This window comes from Manis pentadactyla, chromosome 12 (genome assembly GCF_030020395.1).
Source record: "Manis pentadactyla isolate mManPen7 chromosome 12, mManPen7.hap1, whole genome shotgun sequence".
Lineage (NCBI taxonomy): Eukaryota > Metazoa > Chordata > Mammalia > Pholidota > Manidae > Manis > Manis pentadactyla.
In genome coordinates this window covers 8,942,227-8,966,485 of record NC_080030.1, presented here as the reverse complement: position 1 = coordinate 8,966,485, position 24,259 = coordinate 8,942,227, and the positions used below count along the sequence as shown (strand labels likewise).

At 50.1% G+C, this 24,259-nt stretch overlaps 1 protein-coding gene across 2 annotated transcripts in view; it reads left to right on the top strand.

Annotated features, from left to right (window-relative positions):
* The window catches only part of LDLR (low density lipoprotein receptor), a 39,860-nt gene extending 16,054 nt beyond the window's left edge, over positions 1–23,806 (top strand). Inside the window, exons 4-18 of one of the 2 annotated variants that reach the window (XM_036883538.2) lie at positions 4,876–5,262; positions 7,660–7,782; positions 9,452–9,574; positions 10,821–10,940; positions 11,424–11,549; positions 13,258–13,429; positions 13,523–13,747; positions 15,735–15,853; positions 16,147–16,286; positions 17,239–17,380; positions 17,474–17,626; positions 18,185–18,361; positions 20,246–20,326; positions 21,095–21,252; positions 22,028–23,806. In XM_036883538.2, coding sequence (XP_036739433.2) covers positions 4,876–5,262; positions 7,660–7,782; positions 9,452–9,574; positions 10,821–10,940; positions 11,424–11,549; positions 13,258–13,429; positions 13,523–13,747; positions 15,735–15,853; positions 16,147–16,286; positions 17,239–17,380; positions 17,474–17,626; positions 18,185–18,361; positions 20,246–20,326; positions 21,095–21,252; positions 22,028–22,063 — 2,282 coding nt within the window. In that variant the 3' untranslated portion in view covers positions 22,064–23,806. The remainder of the gene's footprint in view (positions 1–4,875; positions 5,263–7,659; positions 7,783–9,451; positions 9,575–10,820; positions 10,941–11,423; positions 11,550–13,257; positions 13,430–13,522; positions 13,748–15,734; positions 15,854–16,146; positions 16,287–17,238; positions 17,381–17,473; positions 17,627–18,184; positions 18,362–20,245; positions 20,327–21,094; positions 21,253–22,027) is intronic. The other variant, XM_057489914.1, reaches the window with a different exon arrangement.
* Positions 23,807–24,259: the final 453 nt, after the last annotated feature.

The following is a 24,259-nucleotide window of genomic DNA, read 5'->3' as shown; positions in this document are numbered from 1 at the left end:
TTTAACTTCTTCTTTACCAATCTGGATTCCTTGTATTTCTTTATTTTGTCTGATTGCCGTGGCTAGGACCTCCAGTACTATGTTAAATAACAGTGGAGAGAGTGGGCATCCCTGTCTAGTTCCCGATCTCAGCGGAAATGCTTTCAGCTTCTCGCTGTTCAATATAATGTTTGCTGTGGGTTTATCATAGATGGCCTTTATTATGTTGAGGTACTTGCCCTCTATTCCCATTTTGCTGAGAGTTTTTAACATGAATGGATGTTGAACTTTGTCAAATGCTTTTTCAGCATCTATGGAGATGATCATGTGGTTTTTGTCTTTCTTTTTGTTGATGTGGTGGATGATGCTGATGGATTTTCGAATGTTGTACCATTCTTGCATCCCTGGGATGAATCCCACTTGGTCATGGTGTATGATCCTTTTGATGTATTTTTGAATTCGGTTTGCTAATATTTTGTTGAGTATTTTTGCATCTACGTTCATCAGGGATATTGGTCTGTAGTTTTCTTTTTTGGTGGGGTCTTTGCCTGGTTTTGGTATTAGGTTGATGTTAGCTTCATAGAATGAGTTTGGGAGTATCCCCTCCTCCTCTATTTTTTGGAAAACTTTAAGGAGAATGGGTATTGTGTCTTCCCTGTACGTCTGATAAAATTCCGAGGTAAATCCATCTGGCCCGGGAGTTTTGTTCTTTGGTAGTTTTTGGATTACCGCTTCAATTTTGTTGCTGGTAATTGGTCTGTTTAGATTTTCTGTTTCTTCCTGGGTCAATCTTGGAAGGTTATATTTTTCTAGGAAGTTGTCCATTTCTCCTAGGTTTCCCAGCTTGTTAGCATATAGGTTTTCATAGTATTCTCCAATAATTCTTTGCATTTCCGTGGGGTCCGTCGTGATTTTTCCTTTCTCATTTCTGATACTGTTGATTTGTGTTGACTCTCTTTTCTTCTTAATAAGTCTGTCTAAAGGCTTATCTATTTTGTTTATTTTCTGGAAGAACCAGCTCTTGGTTTCATTGATTTTTGCTATTGTTTTATTCTTCTCAATTTTATTTATTTCTTCTCTGATCTTTATTATGTCCCTCCTTCTGCTGACCTTAGGCCTCATCTGTTCTTCTTTTTCCAATTTCGATAATTGTGACATTAGACCATTCATTTGGGATTGCTCTTCCTTTTTTAAATACGCTTGGATTGCTATATACTTTCCTCTTAAGACTGCTTTTGCTGTGTCCCACAGAAGTTGGGGCTTAGTGTTGTTGTTGTCATTTGTTTCCATATATTGCTGGATCTCCATTTTGATTTGGTCATTGATCCATTGATTATTTAGGAGCGTGTTGTTAAGCCTCCATGTGTTTGTGAGCCTCTTTGCTTTCTTTGTACAGTTTATTTCTAGTTTTATGCCTTTGTGGTCTGAAAAGTTGGTTGGTAGGATTTCAATCTTTTGGAATTTTCTGAGGCTCTTTTTGTGGCCTAGTATGTGGTCTATTCTGGAGAATGTTCCATGTGCACTTGAGAAGAATGTATATCCCGCTGCTTTTGGATGTAGAGTTCTATAGATGTCTATTAGGTCCATCTGCTCTACTGTGTTGTTCAGTGCTTCCGTGTCCTTACTTATTTTCTGCCCAGTGGATCTATCCTTTGGGGTGAGTGGTGTGTTGAAGTCTCCTAGAATGAATGCATTGCAGTCTATATCCCCCTTTAGTTCTGTTAGTATTTGTTTCACATATGCTGGTGCTCCTGTGTTGGGTGCATATATATTTAGAATGGTTATATCCTCTTGTTTGACTGAGCCCTTTATCATTATGTAGTGTCCTTCTTTATCTCTTGTTACTTTCTTTGTTTTGAAGTCTATTTTGTCTGATATTAGTACTGCAACCCCTGCTTTCTTCTCACTGTTGTTTGCTTGAAATATGTTTTTCCATCCCTTGACTTTTAGTCTGTACATGTCTTTGGGTTTGAGGTGAGTTTCTTGTAAGCAGCATATAGATGGGTCTTGCTTTTTTATCCATTCTGTTACTCTGTGTCTTTTGATTGGTGCATTCAATCCATTAACATTTAGGGTGACTATTGAAAGATATGTACTTATTGCCATTGCAGGCTTTAAATTCGTGGTTACCAAAGGTTCAAGGTTAGCCTCTTTAGTATCTTACTGCCTAACTTAGCTCGCTTATTGAGCTGTTATATACACTGTCTGGAGATTCTTTTCTTCTCTCCCTTCTTGTTCCTCCTCCTCGATTCTTCATATGTTGGGTGTTTTGTGCTGTGCTCTTTCTAGGAGTGCTCCCATCTAGAGCAGTCCCTGTAAGATGTTCTGTAGAGGTGGTTTGTGGAAAGCAAATTCCCTCAGCTTTTGTTTGTCTGGGAATTGTTTAATCCCACCGTCATATTTGAATGATAGTCGTGCTGGATACAGTATCCTTGGTTCAAGGCCCTTCTGTTTCATTGTATTAAATATATCATGCCATTCTCTTCTGGCCTGTAGGGTTTCTGTTGAGAAATCTGACGTTAGCCTGATGGGTTTCCCTTTATAGGTGACCTTTTTCTCTCTAGCTGCCTTTAACACTCTTTCCTTGTCCTTGATCTTTGCCATTTTAATTATTATGTGTCTTGGTGTTGCCCTTCTTGGATCCTTTCTGTTGGGGGTTCTGTGTATTTCCGTGGTCTGTTCGATTACTTCCTCCCCCAGTGTGGGGAAGTTTTCAGCAATTATTTCTTCTAAGATACTTTCCATCTCTTTTCCTCTCTCTTCTTCTTCTGGGACCCCTATAATACGGATATTGTTCCTTTTGGATTGGTCACACAGTTCTCTTAATATTGTTTCATTCCTGGAGATCCTTTTGTCTCTCTCTATGTCAGCTTCTATGCGTTCCTGTTCTCTGATTTCAATTCCATCAATGGCCTCTTGCATTCTATCCATTCTGCTTATAAACCCTTCCAGAGTTTGTTTCATTTCTGCGATCTCCTTTCTGGCATCTGTGATCTCCTTCCGGACTTCATCCCATTTCTCTTGCGTATTTCTCTGCATCTCTGTCAGCATGTTTATGATTCTTATTTTGAATTCTTTTTTCAGGAAGACTGGTTAGGTCTGTCTCCTTCTCTGGTGTTGTCTCTGTGATCTTTGTCTGCCTGTAGCTTTGCCTTTTCATGATGATAGGAATAGACTGCAGAACTGGGACGAGTGATGGCTGGAAGGACTTCCTTTCTTGTTGGTTTCTGGCCCTCCTCTCCTGGGAGAACAGCGACCTCTAGTGGCTTGTGCTGCGCAGCTGCGCGCAGACAGGGCTTCTGCTTCCTGCCCGGCTGCTATGGAGTTAATCTCCGCTGTTGCTGTGGGCGTGGCCTGGCTCGGGCAGCTACTCCAAAATGGTGGAGTCGCGTTGGAGCAGGAGCTGCTGGGAGGCTATTTATCTCCGTAAGGGGCCTCCCTGCTCCCTGCAGCCCAGGGGTTAGGGTGCCCAGAGATCCCGGATTCCCTACCTCTGGACTAAGTGTCCCGCCCTGCCCCTTTAAGACTTCCAAAAAGCACCTGCCAAAACAAAACAACGGCCACCAAAAAAAAAGAAAAAAAAATCTTTTTTAATTAAAAAAAAAAAAAAAAGTTTTTAATTAAAAAAAAGGTGGTCGTTCGTTTTTCTTTATTCTCCAGTGCCAGCCTCAGGCCTCTGTTCACCGGTCGGTCTTTCTGCCCTGTTTCCCTAGTATTGGGGTCCCTATCCCTTTAAGACTTCCAAAAAGCACTCGCCAAAACAAAACAGCAAAAAAGCAAAAAAAAATGGTCGCGCGCTTTTCTTATGTCCTCTGTGGCCCAGCCTCCAGTGCCTGCTCACTGTTCTTGCTGCCCTGTTTTCCTAGTATCGAGCGCCCTGCACTCTGGCCCTGATGGCGGGGGCTGGGTGTTCGGCAGCCCTGGGCTCCGTCTCCCTCGCGCTCTGCCTGCTCTTCTCCCGCCGGGAGCTGGTGGGAGGGGCGCTCGGCTCCCGCGGGGCTGGGGCTTGTATCTTACCCCCTTCGCGAGGCGCTGGGTTCTCTCAGGTGCGGATGTGGTCTGGATATTGTCCTGTGTCCTCTGGTCTTTATTCTAGGAAGGGTTGTCTTTGTTATATTTTCATAGATATATGTTGTTTTGGGAGGAGATTTCCGCTGCTCTACTCACGCCGCCATCTTCCGCCCCTCCCCTGTCTTGGCTCTTTTGATTTTTTTCAATTGTGTGATTTTTTTTTTTAATGGAAAAAACCCCTGAGAAACAGTAAATAACCCAGATCACATCAAATTTTGAAGTCCACAAAATATAAAAACATAACAGATTAAAGAAAAAAAAAAGGCACAGGATACTGCTTCGCTCACCTTTACCTTAGAAATAAATGCATGTGAAACCTTGATTAACGATGGTCATTGGATGACATTCTGTGGGGAACATTTTTTAAGTAAAATGGATGGCTGGTGTTTCCCAGGCACATTTTTTTCTTCCACCTTTATTGAAATAGAATTAATGTATACCATTATATAAGTTAAAGGTATACATTGTGATGATTTGATGCAGGTATGCAAAATGATTACGCAGTAAGGCTAGTTAATGCCTCCATCACATCATAGAGTAATTTTTTTTTTAATTAACTTTTAATAATAACAGCACACTCTTAGATAGCATGTCCTCTGTGCCTGGCCCGTGGAAAGATGAGGGAACGGAGGCACGGGGGCCACCGGAGCGGGCTGGGGCGTCCGACCATCAGGGTGCCCCTGACCATTGCCCGGCTGCCTCTCCGGGTCTGCTAACCGGGGTCCGACCAGCCCACGGCCCAGTGTGCCCATCTGTGGAATGAGCTGGCACTGGGAGGCGGGGCTCCCCGGTGACCAGATTGTCTTGCCCCTCCCGTCCGCGCAGCTCCCAAGACGTGCTCCCCCGACGAGTTCCGCTGCCATGACGGCAAGTGCATTGCCCAGGTTTTCGTCTGCGATTCGGACCGGGACTGCCTGGACGGCTCCGACGAGGCGCTCTGCCCAGAGCCCACCTGCGGCCCTGCCACCTTCCAGTGCAACAGCTCCACCTGCATCCCTGAGCTGTGGGCCTGCGACGGTGACCCCGACTGCGAGGACGGCTCCGACGAGTGGCCGCAGCACTGTGGGGACCGGGACCCGGCCTCCCCCCGAGGCGACAGCAGCCCCTGCTCCGCGCTGGAGTTCCACTGCCGCAGCGGCGAATGCATCCACTCCAGCTGGCGCTGCGACGGCGACTCCGACTGCAAAGACAAGTCGGACGAGGACCGCTGCGGTAGGCCCGGAGGCTCCCCGCCCCTGTCCCCGGGCCCCGTCGACCCCGGCTGTGGGGTGGGCAGTGCCCCTGGGTGGGTGGTCAAACGATCTCGAATCACAGGGCGAGCAAGTTGGTCCCATTTCATGTTTCTTTCCAGTCTTGGCGATCGTATGGCTGAGAAAATCCCGCCCCAGGAGGCACTCTGTCTCTAATGCCTGTTTAATTAGAGGCTTTTCTGGCAAGGGGGCAAGCTGCGGTGTTACCCTGGGCGGGCTCCGGGCCTGGCTGGTGACCTCTGAGCTGTGTGACCCCAGGTCAGAGATTTAACCTCCTGCGTGGTGCCCTGATGTCCTTTCCTGTAAGATGGGGCAACAGCTGTGGCCTCTGCGGACCCGGATTAGGGTCCACGCCACCCAGTAGAACCTTCTGCGATGGGGGAGGCGCCCAGGTCTGTGCCGCACAGGCAGCAGCCGCCAGCCAATGCGAGACGTGTGGCCCAAGAACGGAATTTTTAGTTTTATTTCATTTTAATTACTTGGAGGGCACCCTGAGCCTGAAATAGCCACACGGGGCTAGTGGCCGCCGGGTTGGGGACAGTGCAGAGGAAGGATGTGGCGGCGGCCCTGGACCCACGGCAGTGCCCCTTGACCAGGGCCCTTCCTGGAGTCGGTGGGGTAGAACCCCTGTGAGTGCGGAGTGTGCTTTCCTCTTCCTGTTTCTTTGCGGGGGGTCGCCCACGTGCACGGTTCTCACGGAGGGTAATTGCTGTGTGATGGGACGAGGCTTTCTAAAAAGCCTCGTTTTTAAAACAGTGGAGGATTTTGTATGTGACCTGTCCTGAAACTCAGCACCCACCCCTGTGATCCCCACGACGCGTGAGCAGGCGTCCCCCACTCTCGACGGACGGGGAATCTGAGGCACGGGTGGGCCGCGTAGCTTTCTGACACGCAGCTGTGAACACCGAACACCCCGTCATCCCACCATTTTTAACCGTCATCAGAACTCGTGTTTTGCTAGGGTTACATACGCTCTGATGCTTTCTTAAAGTTTTTTTTTCTTCTTCACATGGGTGAAAAGTAGGATCATTCTCCCTTTTTCCTATGACACAGCAGACCAAGGACCGCATGCACACACAGCACACCCAAAACTTGGGTGTTCAAGCAAAAAAGGAGGGGGATCGTTCTGACCACAGATTTATGGTCTTTCACTGACACCCTGAAATCAAATTTTTTTTACTGTGAATGTTTTCACTGGGAAACACAGCCCACAGGAAAGCGCATAAAACATTAAGCATTAAGCTTGATGAATTAGCTGGAAGCCAGAACCTCTGTGAGGACCAGCGTCAGCCCATTCCAGACACCACGTGCGTCCTCCAAGGCTGGGTAACGCCGTCCTTTTTCCCCAGGCGTCAGCTCACAAACATTTCTCAGGTTCATGGTTTTAGTCTCTGGAGCAATTGTATTCTGCTCAGTGGTATAGATCTGATTTATCATCATTTGCTGGGCCAGCCTCTGGCTAGATCGGGATCACAGCATTGACTTTCTGCTGAGGATGGCTTGTTAGGTCTGTAGCTTATTAATAAACTGCGTTCTAAGACAACGCATACGCAGAAGACTGGAGAGACGTCTAGGGAAACCTTAATTTTTGTTGATAGTGTGTTAGATATGGGGGTGCTTGCTTTCCCCTTTCCTATTTTCCAGACTTTGCTGTGTTACTTTAGTAATTTGGCCACGAACAACACGGTTTGAATTAATGTGGGTCTACTCAGGCAGATTTTTTTCGATAAATATATTGGAAAACTTTTTGGAGATTTGTGACAATTTAAAACAGTTTCTTTCCTCTAGCTTGCTTTATTGTAAGAATACAGTATGTATAATACATAGAACATGCAAAAATATGCATTCACTGTCTATTTATGTTACCGGAAAGGCTTCTGGCAATAGTCGGCCATTAGTAGTTAAGTTTTCTTTTTTGGGGGGTGTGGTCAAAAGTTATATGTGGATTTTTGACTATGTGTGGGATCAGCGCCCCTAAGCCGTTGAGTTGCTCAAGGGTCATCTGTGGTAATTTTCCACAATTCTTCTCCGTTGAGGAAAAAGGCACTTACTGCTATAAAAGAAAATTTCCTCAGTTCTGTGTTGGTTAAATTTTAGAATACAAAGACAGGGGTATTGGGGAAGTTTTTCCTCAGTGGTGGGAAGGAAGCCCACCTCTTTGCTCTTTTATCTGCTTCAAAAAGCAGGTAAGACGGATGAGCTGCCGGTCTTCTGGAGAACGAGGCCGGGTGTGGGGTTCCCGGTCTAAAGAGCCCCTGTGCACACACTGCCGCGAGGCCGGTGTCAGCCTGTCGGGCCGCCTCCGCTTTGACCGTGCGCCCCCCCTCTTCTTCCCCTCCCCCTGCTCTGCCTTTCCCAGCTGTGACTACATGCCGGCCGGATGAGTTCCAGTGTTCCGACGGGACCTGTGTCCACGGCAGCCGGCAGTGTGACAAGGAATACGACTGTGAGGACATGAGTGACGAGGTTGGCTGCATCAATGGTGAGCCCTGTGCCTCCCGGGTCCTGGTGTGTGGGTGGACAAGCGTGGTGGTCCCAGGAGAGGGTGGAGCCTCCCGTGTCAGCCCCACCCCAGCTGTGTGTCCTTGGGCAACTCACTTGACCTCCCTGAGCCACAGTCCCGCTTATCTGAAAAATGTGCATTATGAAGGCACCAGTTTCAGGGTTGCGAGATTAAACAAGGTCAGATCCGGCATACCAAGCGTGTGTCTTTGAGCTCAGTTACACACACACTACCATTGCACATAAAGCACTTTCCTGAATCTACAAGGCACAGTTCCTCTCCTGGGAATGACCCCAGTAGAGCGCTCACCCCTGTGTCTCAGGAGACAGGCTCCGGAGCCTGCAGGGACTCTCTGTCCTAATAGCAAAACACTGGAAGCAGCCCACATGTGCAACAGTGGTAGAATTAAGTTTTTAAAATTTCTAATTGGATAAAATATACATAATGTAAGAGTGCTGCTTTTAAAGTAATTTCGTTAAGATATTTAGACACTGAAATGTTCATGAACAGAAACTGAAATTCTGAAAATGCACTTTTTTTTTAATTGGGGTAAAATACATGTAACATAAAATTGACCATGATAACTTTTTTTTTTTTTTGGTATCATTAATCTACAGTTACATGAGCAACATTATGTTTACTAGACTCCCCCCATCACCAAGTGATCAAATTATCTTTAAGTGTCCAGCTGGGTGACATGAAGCACATTCACATTGTCATAAAAACATCCCCCCCATCCATCTCCAGAACTTTCTAGCTTCCCAAACTCTGTTGCCATGAAACAATAGCACCGCCATCCTTTCCCCCAGTCCTTGTCCCCACCATCTACTTTCTATCTGCATGGATGTGCCCCTCTAGGGACCTCATGTAAGTGGTGGGATTGTAACGTATTTGTTCTTTTGTGTCTGCCTTATATCATGTAGCATTATGTTTTCAAGGTTCATCCATGGTTTTACAAGTATCAGAATTTCCTTTTTCTATATTTCTATAGATTTCTGTTATAGGAAATTTCTATAATTTCCTATTATAAGGCTGAATAATATTCCATTGTATGGATTTCCCACATTTTGTTTTATCAAGTCATCCAAAAGACACATATTGCTGAGCCTTTACAATTAATAAAACATAATGACTATTAAACACCCATGGAGCCACCACCCAGTTTAAGAATTATAATGTCACTATTAATGAAAAATATAAGGAAATGGTCAATCCAAAATTCAGGTGTAGCAAACCAGTAGCAGGATGGCACAGGAAATAACAATATAATAATATGATTGCTATAATAATCTAGTTCAGGGTTCTGCAATCCTTGACTGTAAAAGGGCAGATACTAAATATTTTCTGCCTTGAGGACCATAGTCTTTGTTGCAGCTCCTTGACTTTGCTATTATTGTAGCAAGAAAACAGCCACAGACTCTATGTAAATGAAGGGGCATGGCCATGTGCCAATAAAACTTTATTTAAATAAAAAGACTGGGTTGGTTTCGCCATGGGCCAAATTCCTAAGCTGGTGTTCAATAATTATGTTTTATTAATGAATACATTTGCATATAGTCTTATGTGAATTAACTATTATATTAATAAAGAGTGCTAAGCAGACTCCTGCCACTCGAAAGCACCTGACGCCCGTCTTTGCCTCTCACAGTGACTGTGTGCGAGGGCCCCAACAAGTTCAAGTGCCACAGTGGCGAGTGCATCCCCCTGAACAAAGTGTGCGACTCAGTCAGGGACTGCCGGGACTGGTCGGATGAGCCCCTCAAGGAGTGTGGTGAGCCTGGGATGCGGGCAGCTCACGGAGCTTGTGGGGAGCGGGAGTGGGACCCAGCCCTGGGCACCACTGTGGGGCTCCAAGGCACCAGCCCCCGCGTGCCCACCAGCGCTTTGGCTCTGGGGCGAGACAGATGTGGGGGGGCTTGGGGATAAGTGACATTGCTTCCAAGTCTCAGTTGTCACATCCATAGGATGGTACTGTAATTACTCACACGTCCTAGGGCTGCTGGGGATGGGCCGATGTGATGCCTATAAAGTTCAGCAACACTCTGACCCATACCTGCATATGTGTTTTGGGCTTTCAGGCTGTAAGGTCCCTGTCACAGGCACGCACCTTGGCGTAGGGTGCAGGAAAGCTGCAGAGGAATGCACACAAATGCATGTGGTGCTGCTTCAAGGAAATGGTGCTCTGGACACTGACTTTTGGATTTTATAGAACTTTCACATGGCACTAAATATTATTTTTCTTTTGTTTCTTGTTTTTCTTTTCAACGATTTCAAAATGTGAAGACCATTCTCAGCCGTCGGGTGGTGCAAGAACAGGTGGCGGGCTGACTTTGGCCTGCCCCTGGTGTAGACGGGGCGAAAGCATGGGTTCCCGAGCTAAGGGCCCTGCATTCGAGGCCGGCAGTGTGGCCTTGGGCAAGTCATAGCCTGGCCATGACTCAGCTTCCCCTGCTGTTGTTCAGCTACCTTTAGCATTGCAGGGAGGAGTGAATGAGTCAATATAAGTAACTGTGGTGTGCAGTTTTTAATTTTTTATAATTACAAACATTTAAAAATTGTGGTTAAAAATAATACCCTAAGAGCTACCATCTTAACTGCTTTTAGGTGTCCAGTCCAGTGGCATGAAGCACATTCATATTGCCATGCAGCCGTCCCCACCCTCCATCTCCAGAACGTTCCATCTGCCCAAACTGAAACTCTGTCCCCATGAAACACGACCTCCCCAGCCCCTCACCGCCCACCACCCACTTCCTGTCTCTGTGGCTGTGACTCCTCTAGGGACTCCGTGAGTGGGTTCACAGGCCTCATCCATTCGTGCCTGGCTTACTTCACTCAGCATAACGTCCTCTGTTCATAGCACTGCACGTGACAATGGTTATTTTAAGTTCTCTTGGGCCCAGGCACTTAACTGACTTCCAAGTCATTGTTGTGTTTGTAATAAAGATGGTAAAATCGTGGTGGGGAAGGGGTGGCCAGAGGCCTGAGTGTAACCAATCTGTGCCCCCCGCCTGGTGCAGGGACCAACGAGTGTCTGGACAACAAGGGTGGCTGCTCGCACATCTGCAATGACCTCAAGATTGGGTACAAGTGCTTGTGTCCAGGGGGCTTCCAGCTGGTAGACGAGCGAAGATGTGAAGGTGATTGCTGCTCCGGGTGGGCTCCGGGCCTCCTTTCCCCTGAATCAGGGACCGAACCCTCTGTGCCTCAGTTTCCCCATCTGTTAAGTGGGTGTAAAAGCAGTCCCCACCTCACAGGGATGTTGGGAGGATTTCAGGAGGTGCCAGATGCATGGGAGTAACTCAGGCTAGGCCCTTGAGAAGCACTTGGTTCTTGCCTTTGGGGATTAATAATTAAGAAAGAAATCTCAGCTGACATAGCTTTGCCCTGCTGGCTGCACCCCACATGAGTGGCGAGGTCAGGGTCATGGCTGGGGATGACACTTGGCCCTCTCCATGATTGCATCTCTGAACCCGAGACCCCAGCCCCAGAAGTCTTCCCCAGAGGGGCTAGACTGTCCCCTACTTGCCACTGGGAGGCACGGCTTTTGGTAGGAACCCACCGCTTTACCCACATCCCATGGGGAAGGACACCCAAACTCCTTTCTCTGCCCTGACTCGCAGATATTGATGAGTGTCAAGACCCTGATGCCTGCAGCCAGATCTGCGTGAACACTGAGGGCGGCTACAAGTGCGAGTGTGAGGAGGGCTTCCAACTGGACCCTCTCACCAGATCCTGCAAGGCCGTAGGTGAGCTCCCGGGGGCAGTAGGAGGGGCTCTGGCCCTCACCCTCCCGAAAGCAAACGCGGTTGAGAATTTCATCATCTGAACTTTGCATGGACTGAAATGATCCAGGGTGGGGGTGGGGGGCAGACTATTTGCTCTCCCAGGCCTCTGGCAGGCGAGCGAGCCACCCAGTTGGGAGTCGGCCTTGCTAGCAGGCTGCCCACACATGTCCAGCTTCCCGTAGACGCAGTCGATCCCACGGGGGATGGTTTGCAGCCACAGCCCCTCTAGCTGAGATAACTCATTTACTCACTAAGGGAACTTATACCAAAAAAAAAAAAAAAAGCATTTAAGAGACCAAAATGCAACGGCTCACAATGAAACAATAGTAGAAATAGTTGAGTTTCTTTTCCACCTGAAGTTTAGGTTAGAACTGTAACCTTGTCCTAATTCATAGGACCACCTAAATCAAGGGATCCCATGATTTTAGAGGCTTTGCTGTCCTGGAAGAGTTGATCAGGTGTCCAGATGTCTGTAGCTTTTTGCATCGTGGTCTGTTCTTGCTGTGTGATCTCAGAAATATTTTATTAGAGTCTCTGTTCCTTAAAGATCTCTGTGGGCCTTTAAATCTCTCTCTTCTGTTGTCGTTCCTTGGGACAGCTCCCTGGCCGCTTCAGTCATGTTCCCCCGTGCATGTCCCAATTCTGGGGTACGCTGGGGACTGTTCTCATGAAACCTCTAGGCTGTGAGATTTCACTTGCATTCTAGTCCATAGGGTTTAGTATCCAGACAGATGTCATCCTGGGGTTGGCGATGGTGTCACCCGGAGGGACATTCTGACTGGTCATTTGTAAGTGAGTGGTCAGTTTGTTGGTGAATATTAGTCTCATGGTGACAGCATAGCCCTCAGAGTTGGGCTGACCTGGGTGTGGGAATCTGGGCTCTGCCTCTCACCTGCTGTGTGATCTTGGGCAAGTCACTTCCCCTGTCTGAGCCTTAATCCCCTTATCTGTAAGGGGAGTTTGCCATCTGGGGAAAACAATATGTAAACCACCAAGCACCTTTCCTGCCTGGAGGAACTGCTCTGTGCACATTAGACATTGTCATGCCTTCATCTTTATGTTCTAAACTGTAAAATGCTGGGCCCTGGTGTTTTTAAATACAGGTTTTATTATCATTCAGGTATGGTTAAGGCCAACAAATCATAGCCAGCTGCCACTGAAATCCAGACAGTTTGCTACTCACACTTCCTAGGAGCAGGGGGTGCGCCCTGCCATCCGAGGACACAGCGGGCAGCCCCAGCAGGTCAGGAGGCAGAGGGAGAGGAGATGTGGGCAGGAGATTTTATGTGGTTCCCTCAGGAAGGAAGAGGTGAGGCAGGGTGAGCAGGCTTAGGACTGGCTAGTGTGGATAATTTTGATAGGCTCTGGGGTAGCTGCTGGCCCTGCCCCGGTTGTCTGGTACCTGGCCCAGGGGGATCCGTTGGGTAGTGGCCACTGTGAGGGTGTGGGCTGGTTGGTTTGTGTCTGAGACAAGCTGTTAACTGTCTCTAGGAATTGGCTAGCCCAGGGAGGGGATGTCCCTCCACGGTCTGCAAGGCCCCAGATATCAGAGCATCTGAATCACATGGTGGATATCCTGGTGTCTCTTCTGTTCAGCCAGACCCTGTAGGGGTGACAAGGGGGCACCAGGGGGCACTTCCAGTTCCATGAGAGCCCTCGCTGTCCCCAGGCACCATCGCCTACCTCTTTTTCACCAACCGCCACGAGGTGAGGAAGATGACCCTGGACCGCAGCGAGTACACCAGCCTCATTCCAAACCTGAAGAATGTGGTTGCCCTGGACACGGAGGTGGCCAGCAACAGAATCTACTGGTCCGACCTGTCCCAACGGAAGATCTACAGGTGAGCTTTGGGCCAAGCCCAGCCCCCAGCTCTCCAGGTGAATCGAGGGCCCATGGTGATGACCTCCCCCTCCCCCTTCTCCTTTCTGATCAGCACCCAGATCGACAGAGATCCCAGCTTCTCCTATGACACTGTCATCAGTGAGGACCTCCAGGCCCCCGATGGGCTGGCCGTGGACTGGATTCATGGCAACATATACTGGACTGACTCCATCCTGGGCACCGTCTCCGTGGCTGACACCAAGGGCATGAAGAGAAAGACCCTCTTCAAAGAGAAAGGCTCCAAGCCCAGGGCCATCGCGGTGGACCCCGTTCACGGGTGGGTATTCCCAAAGCTGAGGGGCACACAGGGAACAAAAAGGCAGGCAGTGTCAAGAGCCAGCAGGACCCAGTGTGGGGGGGAGGTTTTGTGCTCAAGGTGGATGAGACTGAGTCTCATCTGAACAGTCCTATCCTCGGGATAAGAATCCACCACCCCAAATTAAAATACAGATTTAAATCGGTATTAGAAATTAATGAAATTAATACTTATTAGAAATTTAAGTTGATTTAGTATTGAATGGCAGAGTGTCCTATGCCAGGATGGGGTGGAGAAAGGTAGAAGCACTCAGGTCCAGTGTTGGTTGATTGACAGTGTTTGCAGGTGCCTGGAGGGGAGTGAAGGTCACCACCCCATGCAGCGCCCAGGTGGATGTCTGCAGGGACCCTTGGCTGACTCAGCAGCTCCAGGACCCTCAGGCACTCGAGTCCCCTGGTGTAAAGAACCACCCCGCCCCATGTAGTCTGCGCCTGTCGTAGTGTATTTGCTGCCTGTGGGATTTCACAGTTCCAGCGGGGTGTAGGCAAGTCCGGGTGACAAGAATTAGCAAGGGGCATTTGTCCAGGAGCATAACTGAGGTGGGACACACCCTGTCCTAGTGGAATAAGATGCTGTCATTGGATGGAAGGCAATGCCACCCTGCTACCAGGAGGAAGAGTGACTCCCAGAAAAAATCCACTCACGTACGCATTCTGGTGTGCGTGTCTGTGTGCACCCGCTCTGTTTTTGGTCCCTGAATGTTGCACTCTATTTTCTACTTGATCTTTTAGTTGATACATGGGATTGTTCCCTGATGGGCCATGAATTAACTGTTATCCAGCACATGGAAATGTAGTGTTTTTCCCCCCCAACAACCAAGAATACCTTTGAATGAGCATCACTGTAGTTTATTGGCAGGAGAACATCCTAGAAGTCGCATTATTAGATCCGAGGGTATGTGCATCAAACTGTCATTCAAAATATACATTTGCCAAACTGACCTTCCAGCCAGAAGTGGCCCGTTTTCCCACACACTTGCCAGCAGTCTTCCATCTTTGCCAATCATGACAGGCAGGGGGTATTTTAATGTATTTTAAATTTGTATCTGGCTACTTGCACATTAGTTGGAGCATCTGGTCAGAGGTTTAAAAGCTTTTGAAGACCTACTTCTAAGTGTAGATGCAAAAAATATGAAAACACGGTTGTAAAGAGGCATTTACATACTCATGTTCATAGTGGAAAAATTCACATAGCCGAGGGGTGGGGCCCGGGTGCCTATCCATGGATGGATGGATGGATACGCACAATGTGGTCCATCCACAGAGTGGAATATTAGCCTTAAAAAGGAAGGACGTCCTGACACCTGCTACAATGTGGATGGACCTTGGGGACACGGTGCTCAGTGACATAAGCCAGACACAAACGACAGACCCTGTCTGATCCCACCCCTTGGAGTTCCCTGGAGGAGCCCCATCCATAGAGATAGAAAGCAGGTGGTGGGGGCCAGGGGCTGGGGGAGGAGATGGGGGTGAGTGTTTCACGGGACAGAGTTTCAGTTTGGGGAGATGGAACGTTCCAGAGATGAATGGTGGGGATGGTTATGCAACATGTGAACCTGCTTCATGCCACTGAACTGGCCACTTAGAAGCGGGTAAGGCAGCAAACTTTATGTCATGCGTCTTTTACCACAACTTGAAAAGTATATATATTTTTGGAAAAGCAGAAAAAAAATGACAAAACCCTGAAAATTTATAAAAGCCCTGGGAAAGCAGCTTTTAGGGTGCAGATTCCAGAGCCTCAGTCCGGACAGTGGAGGCCAAAATTTCCCATTGTTCTCCTCAGAGGTTCTAAGATTCTGCCAGTTGCCCCCTAGGTCGCAGGTTGCAGGGTAGGCGCAGTGTGGGGTCTCCTGGGGGCCGTGTCAGAGTCCTGGCCTGGATGCTGCTCTGGAGACCCGGGATCTGCACCTGCTGACGCCCGCCTCTCTCTCCTCCCTTCTCCCCACCAGCTTCATGTACTGGACAGACTGGGGGACCCCTGCCATGATCAAGAAAGGGGGTCTGAATGGCGTGGACGTTTACTCGCTGGTGACAGAGGACATCCAGTGGCCGAATGGCATCACCCTGGGTGTGTGGTGGCACTGTGGTCCCTGGGGGTCGGACGCAGTCTGGAGGAGAGGAGAGTGGCCAGGCCACCCCTGAACAAGACCGTGCAGCCTCCTCAGATTTTTATAACCTGCAACTAATCCTCCCCAGCGTGGGGTTTCGGCTGACACATGGGGTGTGGGGTTGGGACTGCTTTTCTGGGCACCTGTCCACCGGGTCCTTGGGGGGCTCCTTCCCGTGGGGAGTGGAGTGGCCAGGCCCCAAGGCCCCTCTGCATTAGCATGTGACCTCTCCTCGTCCACCTGTGGGTTCTAGATCTTTCCGGTGGCCGCCTCTACTGGGTGGACTCCAAGCTCCACTCCATCTCCAGCATTGATGTCAATGGAGGGAACCGGAAGACCGTGTTGGAGGACAAGAAAAAGCTGGCGCACCCCTTCTCCTTGGCCATCTTTGAGGTGGGTGCTGGCAGCCCCCGCCCTCTGTGCTGAAGGGATTTCGGGGCCACGAGTGCCAGCTCGTGGTTGACACACTGTGTCTAGCTCATGTAAGCCAAGACTAACTCAAGAAAACTGCCCGCAACTTTGATCAGACCTTAGACCTGGCGTTACTTCCGTTGCCTTGTCACCAAATGACCTAACGCAGCTGTTCTCAGCCAGACGCTGTCTTGTTGCCCAGGGGGCATTTGGCAACTTCTGGAAATGGAGGTTACCACTGGTATCCAGGGGGTAGAGACCAGGGTTGCTCCTGACTGCCCTGCAAAGAGAAGAGGGGTCCCCCTGAATGGGTTAACCAGCTCCAAATAGCACCCAGCTGGGAAACTGCTGTAAAGAAATGCCACTGTGTTCAACCAGCTTGACTCACTAACTGAGAGGCAGGAGCAGCCCAGAATGAATGGGGAAACAATGTTCTTCCATGTGGTGGAATATTATGTGGCCTTGAAAAGGGGGGACATTCTGACACCTGCTACAACATGGATGGGCTTTGGGGATGCTGTGCTCAGTGACATAAGCTAGACACAAAAGGACAGGTCCCCTCTGATCCCCACTCCTGGGAGGTCCCAGAGGAGCCACATTCACACAGACAAAGTGGGTGGTGGGGGCCAGAGGCTGGGGAGGGGTGGGGGTTAGTGTTCCATGGGGACCATTTCAGTTTGGGACGATGGAAAGTTCTGGAGATGGATGGTGGGGATGGCTGCACAATGGTGAGTGGGGTTCATGCCACTGAACTGCACACTTAAAAAATGGTTCAGATGATAAATTTTATTTTTTTTATTCAATTAAAAAATGTTTAAAAGAAAAAAATATGGCACTAGTCCTGCTTCTTCCCAGAGATTTGGAGGGGAGACAGTGGTCCCTGTTCCATCCCCGTGGCTAATGGGATCTGTCGTCTTTCTCAACGTCCATGTAGGATAAAATATTTTGGACGGATATCATCAATGAAGCCATTTTCAGTGCCAACCGCCTCACGGGCTCGGACATTAATTTGGTGGCAGAAAACCTGTTGTCCCCGGAGGACATTGTTCTTTTCCACAACCTCACACAGCCGAGAGGTAAAGATGGGTGGCCTCCCCACCCGCCTCCTCTTCCTGGAATTGACTACCGTTTTCTGACCTTGTGCTGAATCCCCGTCTCTTCTGCCTCAGGGGTGAACTGGTGTGACAGGACCACCCTCCACAATGGTGGCTGCCAGTACCTGTGTCTCCCGGCCCCGCAGATCAATCCCCGCTCGCCCAAGTTCACCTGTGCCTGTCCTGATGGCATGCTGCTGGCCAAGGACATGAGGAGCTGTCTCCCAGGTAGGGCACCCCTGAGCACACGTCCTCCTTTCACCACCCTTGCGGCCTCGCCCTGTTGCTGGACAATCAGGGGCCTCTGCTCATCTGTCAAATGGGTGGGCAAGGCCCCAGGAGGCTGTTGTGGAACTCCTGAGTTGGGTAACCATAGTGTTCCTTTCCTGAACACTGGGCACGTTGGCTCCCGCAGTGGGCGTTCAGATAGACGCAAACCACCGTGCATGTCTGGTTCACTCTTTCCCCTTCCCCTTGGGAAGTGACTGATGTTAGACCCGGTCTCCAAGTGAGGAGAGGAAGGTGTACCCTTTTCAATTGCTCTCATCCCCAGAGAACATCTTGATTTGGGGCCAATGTGTCCATAACACTTGCGAATCTCCTTTCCGAACAATAACAAATAATGTAAGACCAATGTAGATATTAGTGGGTTTTTATCTTCATTGCTTTTCTTTTCTGTTATTTCTTTCTGGCCCATGGCACGCGTTTGCTACCCAGAGTCATCAGCAACTGAGTTATAGAGCAGTGTTCAGGCCGTGGGCACTCAGGAAATGTTTATTCTTTCAGAGACTGAACCTATGGTGACCCCCCAGGGGCCCTCCACAGTCAGGCTGGCGGCCAGCTCAACAGCTGGGAGGTTCACGGTCAGCTCCACGGCCATGGTGGGGAAGGACACAGCCAGCCCATGGTCCGGGGCCAGCCCTGAGCTCACCACAGCTGAGATGGTGACGCTGTCCCATCAAGGTAAAAGCTGGGAACATCTTGGCCTCCGATTCATCGGGCCAAGGACGTACATTATCTTGGTGAAGAGGTAGTGGGGTTAGTCTCCATGCCTGTGTGACTGTCTCTGATACGGCTTGTGTATCTCTGAAGCCTCCGTTTCCCTACCTACAAAGTGGGGCTGTTAATAGTGCCCGCCTTCCTCTTGGTAATAGTGAGCGGGTGGTAGCTGCTTACCTGAGTCCCCCAGCTGTGGGTACCCGGTTCCCTGAGGGCCCATTCGCTGCCCCGTTTTCAGGTGTTTACCCAACAGCCTGGACTAGGGTCGGGCCAGGTGAGGCGTCCCTGGGGTGGCATGTCATGGGCAGCAAAAAGCCCAGGGCTCAAATAATATTTTAACGCAGTATTTTTAAGAAAACCAGATCATTAAACTGTAGCTCATGGGCCAACCACGTGGTCTTGTAAATATATTTTGTTCAGAGCCAGGGTCCCTGTAAGGCTGGATTGTGCAAGTGTAGTCAGATCCTGTCTCCTTGACAATTTTGATACTTTGTTCATCACTGGGTACTGGCATTGATTTTGATTTTTTAAAAAATGCGTTAAGATGGTACTGGAGTACTGAGTTGGGCGGAAGGGCCTTCAAGTTTTGTGCCTGAGATGAATGCCGTGGGTCTCCTCACCCTAGCCAGAGGCCTCAAGGTCATGGCCTTTGGCCTCGAGGTCATGGACTCCAGCCCTGGTTTGGAGGAGGTAATTGCTGAGCTCTCCGCGAATTAATGGAAGACCTGCGGTTCACAGCTTCGTCCACTAGAGGGCAGCCGACCTGGTTTTTGAGGAGCCGGGAAATGGAGCTCATAGATTTTTTTGGCCGAAACAAAAATGGCCCATCAGCAAATTTCAGACCTTTTTTTATTCTCAGAGTAGCTGAAGCCTTTGTACAACCGTAAGTGAGATTAAACAGGAACTGCCGAGGTTGAGGAAAGCCCAGAAACCTTTTTGCTTTAGGGCTACTATTGGAAAAGCCATTTCACAGATGGGCCCATCCAGGCAAATTTTGGCAGTGGGACCCTTTGAAGGGAAAAACTTCTCAAGGAGCCCGTTGCTGTCCTAAATTATTTTTGTTACCAGGCTACTTAAGGATGCACAGATGTAAAACTGGGTATAAACTCTGTACTCACACATACAGCAGCCATAGAATTAAAATACAGGTGGATGATTTGAACGTGATGGATGATTGTAAGCCACTGCTCTCCAAGGAGCGTGTGGCCCGTATTTGGTTTAGTCAGTCTCCCTGACCCATTTGCCTGTTGGGAGGACTTTAAATTTCACTCGCATGGGGCCCTTCCGTTGTGCAGCCCGGGTGTACACGTGTGGCTATGTAATGATATTTGTAATATTTCTAATTAACTGGGGACAGCTGACCTAACACTGTGAGACTTTGGTGCGATTCAGCCCAGGCACTGGGAAGCTGAGCTTTCCGGGGTCAGAAGGTGCTCCTGGCTCATCCAGAGCAGGCTTGTTTCCGGGGGTGAAGCTCAGGGGTGAGCATTTGACTGCAGAATAGGCTCATTTCCACCAAACACAGAACGAGGTGTTACGTTTCCCCCAGTGACCTTGCCAGCCCCCAGGAATATATCCGCAGGCTTGGGCCTCACAGATCCTCAGCTGCTTTCCCGGCGCCTTGTAATGTCGGGCTGACTCCCACAACCCCATCGCTAGTGAATAAGGCCCTGGTGGATGACACGGTGGCGCCTCTCAAACATGGGAGACGCCCCAAGTTCCTTTGAACTTTTAAGGACAATGAGAAACATCCGGGATTTCCTGTGTGTGGGGGGGGATGTCGGGCACCAGGCGGGTTTCCCGCGGCCCTCGCTGTGGACCTCAGCCTTCCTCTCCCCCTCTCCCAAGCATCCCTGGGTGACATCGCCAGCAGAGGAGGCGAGGAGAGGCCCAGCAGAGTGGGGGCTCTGTACATCGTGCTGCCTGTAGGTAAGTGTGCTGGCTGGTCCTGCTGCCCAGCGACCCTCCTGCCCAGCGAGCTGGCCTCGTCCATCTCATCCCCTGCTCACCCCCGGTCAGTCATGGCTCAATTAGCTTGGTGCTGTTTCCTGTGCTGAGGAAATCCTTTTGAGGTGTCCCTGCAGCACCTGGCCCACTCACAGACACCGTGTTTCAGTGTCCAACCGTCTTCTGACTGTAGGTTGACAAAAGTAGCAGGTGGGACCCTCACCTTGCTGGTGGCTGCCCAGTGGTGATACCCACCCCCCCGGTGTCTTCCTATCAGAGCCTGAATCTCTCCCGTCTTCTGACACTGGCCAGAATCTTTTAGGAACCCAGGCTGGGTGAGCCTTTGGTTGTTCCCTCGACCGATGTGGGGGGTCAGGGAGCGCCCCCTGGTGGCCCACTACTGAGGCCAAGAGCCATCCACTCCCACCCGTTCAAACAGAACAGTGAGTTGCAGCCCCTTATATAGAGAACAGTCCCATTTCTGAAAAGGTGGGTTTTCCGTCCATGTCTGCTTAACCACAGAGAAACCTGGAAGACTCAAGAACAGTTGGGTATTTCTGGGTGAGACGGTTGCCAGGGCTTCAGGTTAGAGGGACAGGGATTTTTTTCAGCTGGCAAATGTTGCTTTATGTTTGGAACAAAAACATTCAACAAATAAGGCTGGGAGTCCAAAGGCGGTGATACTTGGAGTGCTAAGCTGGATGGCAGGTGGCCAGCATGGCCTCGTGACCAGGCCACCTGTCCCCACAGTGGTGCTTGTCCTGCTCTGCTTCGGGACCTTCCTCCTCTGGAAGAATTGGAGGCTTAAGAGCATCAACAGCATAAATTTTGACAACCCCGTGTACCAGAAGACCACGGAGGATGAGGTCCACATCTGCCGCAGCCAGGACGGCTACACCTACCCCTCGGTGAGGGCCCCCACCGGCCCCCAGAGTGCTAACGGTCCTCTAGGGATGTTCTCGTGGCAGGGGGCCAGGGATGAGGAGAGGTTATAAGGCATATGGTAACATATGGAGCAAAATAAAGCCAATGGGGCTGGGGGAGAGGGGATGTGATTCTAGATAAAGTGGTCTGGTCCGGGCAGGCTTCCCGAGCAGGGAGTGTGTGGTGTGTAGAGCACAGACCATGCGAAGGCCCTGAGGCTGGTGTTTGAGGAGCACCAAGGCAGCCAGGGTACCTGGAGTGGAGAGAGTGAAGGGGAGCAAGGGAGGGTTGGGGGCAGATGGAGCAGTATCTGGTGAGTCCAGGGAAGCCTTTGGCTGAGCTCTCAGTGACGTGGGAACACAGGAGGCTTTTGAGCAGAGGAGGGAGGTGATCTGACTCAGCTGCTCGCAGGTGCCCCCTGGCTGCTGTGTGGGGAACACAGACCCCGGGGCGAGGGTGGGAACTGATTCCATGCTCAGGGGCGCCCTCTGGTGGCTGCTTTGGGAAGGACGGGCCTTGGGGGTGTTGGTGGGCACTAACTCGTCTTAGCCACCCTCTGGTGGCCCCTGCAGGGATAAGAGACTAGGGCCAAGGTCAGGAACCAAGAGCCCAGGACCGAGGTGACAGTGCTGGCCCAGGCCAGAGATGACAGGGGCTGGCTTCAGGGTGGCCCAAGAGGGACTGAGGTGTAGGTGGCCTCCAGCCATGTTTACTCCATGTTGGACTGATCATTTCCGGCATTTATCATTCTGTTGACAGAGACAGATGGTCAGCCTGGAGGATGATGTGGCCTGAGCCGCTGCCTGGGGCCCTGGTCCTCCCCGGGGACCGTGGCCGGTCACAGACAGGAAGAACACTTTCTCACCTGACCCTTCCTGAGACCTCACCACCCTCCTGTTTCGTGCAAACCAACCAAAAGCACCATGGTGGCTGCGGCCTGAGTGCCGGCAGCCCCGAGGCCTGTCTGCCAGAGCTTTGTTTTATATATTTATTAGTCTCAGAGGGAGGACGGGCTTCCAATGATGCTCATGGAACAGGTTTGGGTTGGGATTTTTTCTTTCTTTATGTATGATGCCAAGGAGGGGAAGGCTGGATGAGCTGGGGGGGGCGCTTCTGCCTTCTCCAGGGACGACGGACTTCACCCTGAGGGACGAACTGGTGGAGGGACGTGGAGTGAGAGAAAGCAGTGGCTTTGAACACAGGTCTCAGGGCAGTTGCTGAGCCCCTTTCTGGAGTCCAAGCCCCCAAGCTCAGTAGTCAATGTGTTTACCTCTGCTCTGCTGGACGGCCAGTCAGCTTTTGCTCAGCCATCCCCAGTTCAGGATCAAACTCGGGTTTGCTAAGCCAGGTTTGTGCCTTTCTCTTAAACCAGGACAAAGCCAGGTTCGTGCCCTTCCCTTAAACCAGGAAGGGGACCCTGGCCTTGGCACTGGCACGGCTGAATCCAGCATGCGGGGCTTGGGGCCTACCCATTCATGCACCAAGACCTCCGTGGCTCCCAGGGAAAGCCTGAGCCCCCGGTTGCCCTTAATGTCGTAAGTGCCTGAGATGCCCTGCTACCCTGTGTGTGAAGACAAGCAGCCTCCAACAGCGTCCTTCAGACCCCTGTGGCTGTCTGGACCCCGGCCCCGGGCCCCACCTCTGGCCCCTTCCATGTCCCTTTGCACTTTTCGAGTTCAGGGTTGTACATTGTGTAAAGTCAATCTTGGTGTTATTATTTTGCACTGTTTTCCTTTAGGGTTGGGGTGGGCTCCCAGGCTGGACAGGGCCCCTGTGGAGGAACGTTCTGAGGGCCTTTCTCCCAGCGCCTCAAAGCCAGCATCATGACTGTCTGGCTAGTGTTTCCATTTCTATGCAGATGCCCCATCGATTTCCTTGACAAGGTGCTCGTGGGTAATGGGTGCCCATCTGAAACATGCGTGGGGTTTCGGCGCCAGTAGGATGTCTCCTGGGCTTGGTCATTTTATGGAACGTAGTAAACGACAATTCTTTCTGAAATGATTATGTGTGTTGTCGCACTTAAACCAAAGAGACAGTGGCGGCAGCCTCCCGTGGATTCCTGCCCGAAGACATCGGAAGGAATTGCTGGCTGTTAACGACTGTTTGCCACACAACCACAAAACGCTGTGTCCCGCCCTGTGGGAAACTGAAAGCCTTGTCTGTTTCTGAAGCATGTAAATACACCCCTGTGCAGAGACGCAGGGGCTTTTTGTTGTTTGCACTTTGTATATTTGTTGAAACATAAATCACTTATAGGTATGGAAAAAGGTCTATTTATTTTGGCAAACCCTGGTTGCTGCATTTGTTCGGTGACCCCTCTGGGGGGCGCTCTGCACTGGGGGAAGTTGTCTCTGAGACACCTTGTCCTTCTGTACAAAGATTATTCCCGCAGGCTGTGTGCCTCATTCTTCAGGAGAATAGTGCCCGTGTTGTATATATGGGTTGCTTTGGGGGAATGGGTATCACTTTTTAAACCACTGTATAGAATGTTTTTATAGCCTGAATGTCACTGTGATGAAATTAAATTTGTAAATGAACCATTTTGGCTAAACCTGGTGCACTTTCTTCCTCCTCTGGCTTCCTCCATCTGTTAAGGGGGCTGGACTTCCTGAGAGAAGGATCTGGAAGGGGAGCATTGCTCCAGAGCTCAGGACAGGTTGCGGGCTCTGGAGGGTGATACTGTGATCAGCAGGGGGAGCAACTGCTGGGTGCTTCCCTGAGTTGGGTTTTTGCAAAATCTCTTAATTTTTCATTCATTCGACAAACATTTCCTGGGCACCTGTTGTGTGCCAAGTCCTGTCCTGGGCATGTTGGCACTGCAATGAATAAATCACACACAGTGGCTGCAGGGCAAGAGTTGGTGGCTGGAGAGGACAGATCAGGCCGAACCTAGCTAGCGAATTCAAGCAAGCTTCTGATGTCAACTATGAGGCTTGGCAGTAGAATAAACAGAACAACTGACTAGGTCTCCAAGGAGCAGCAATATGGAAT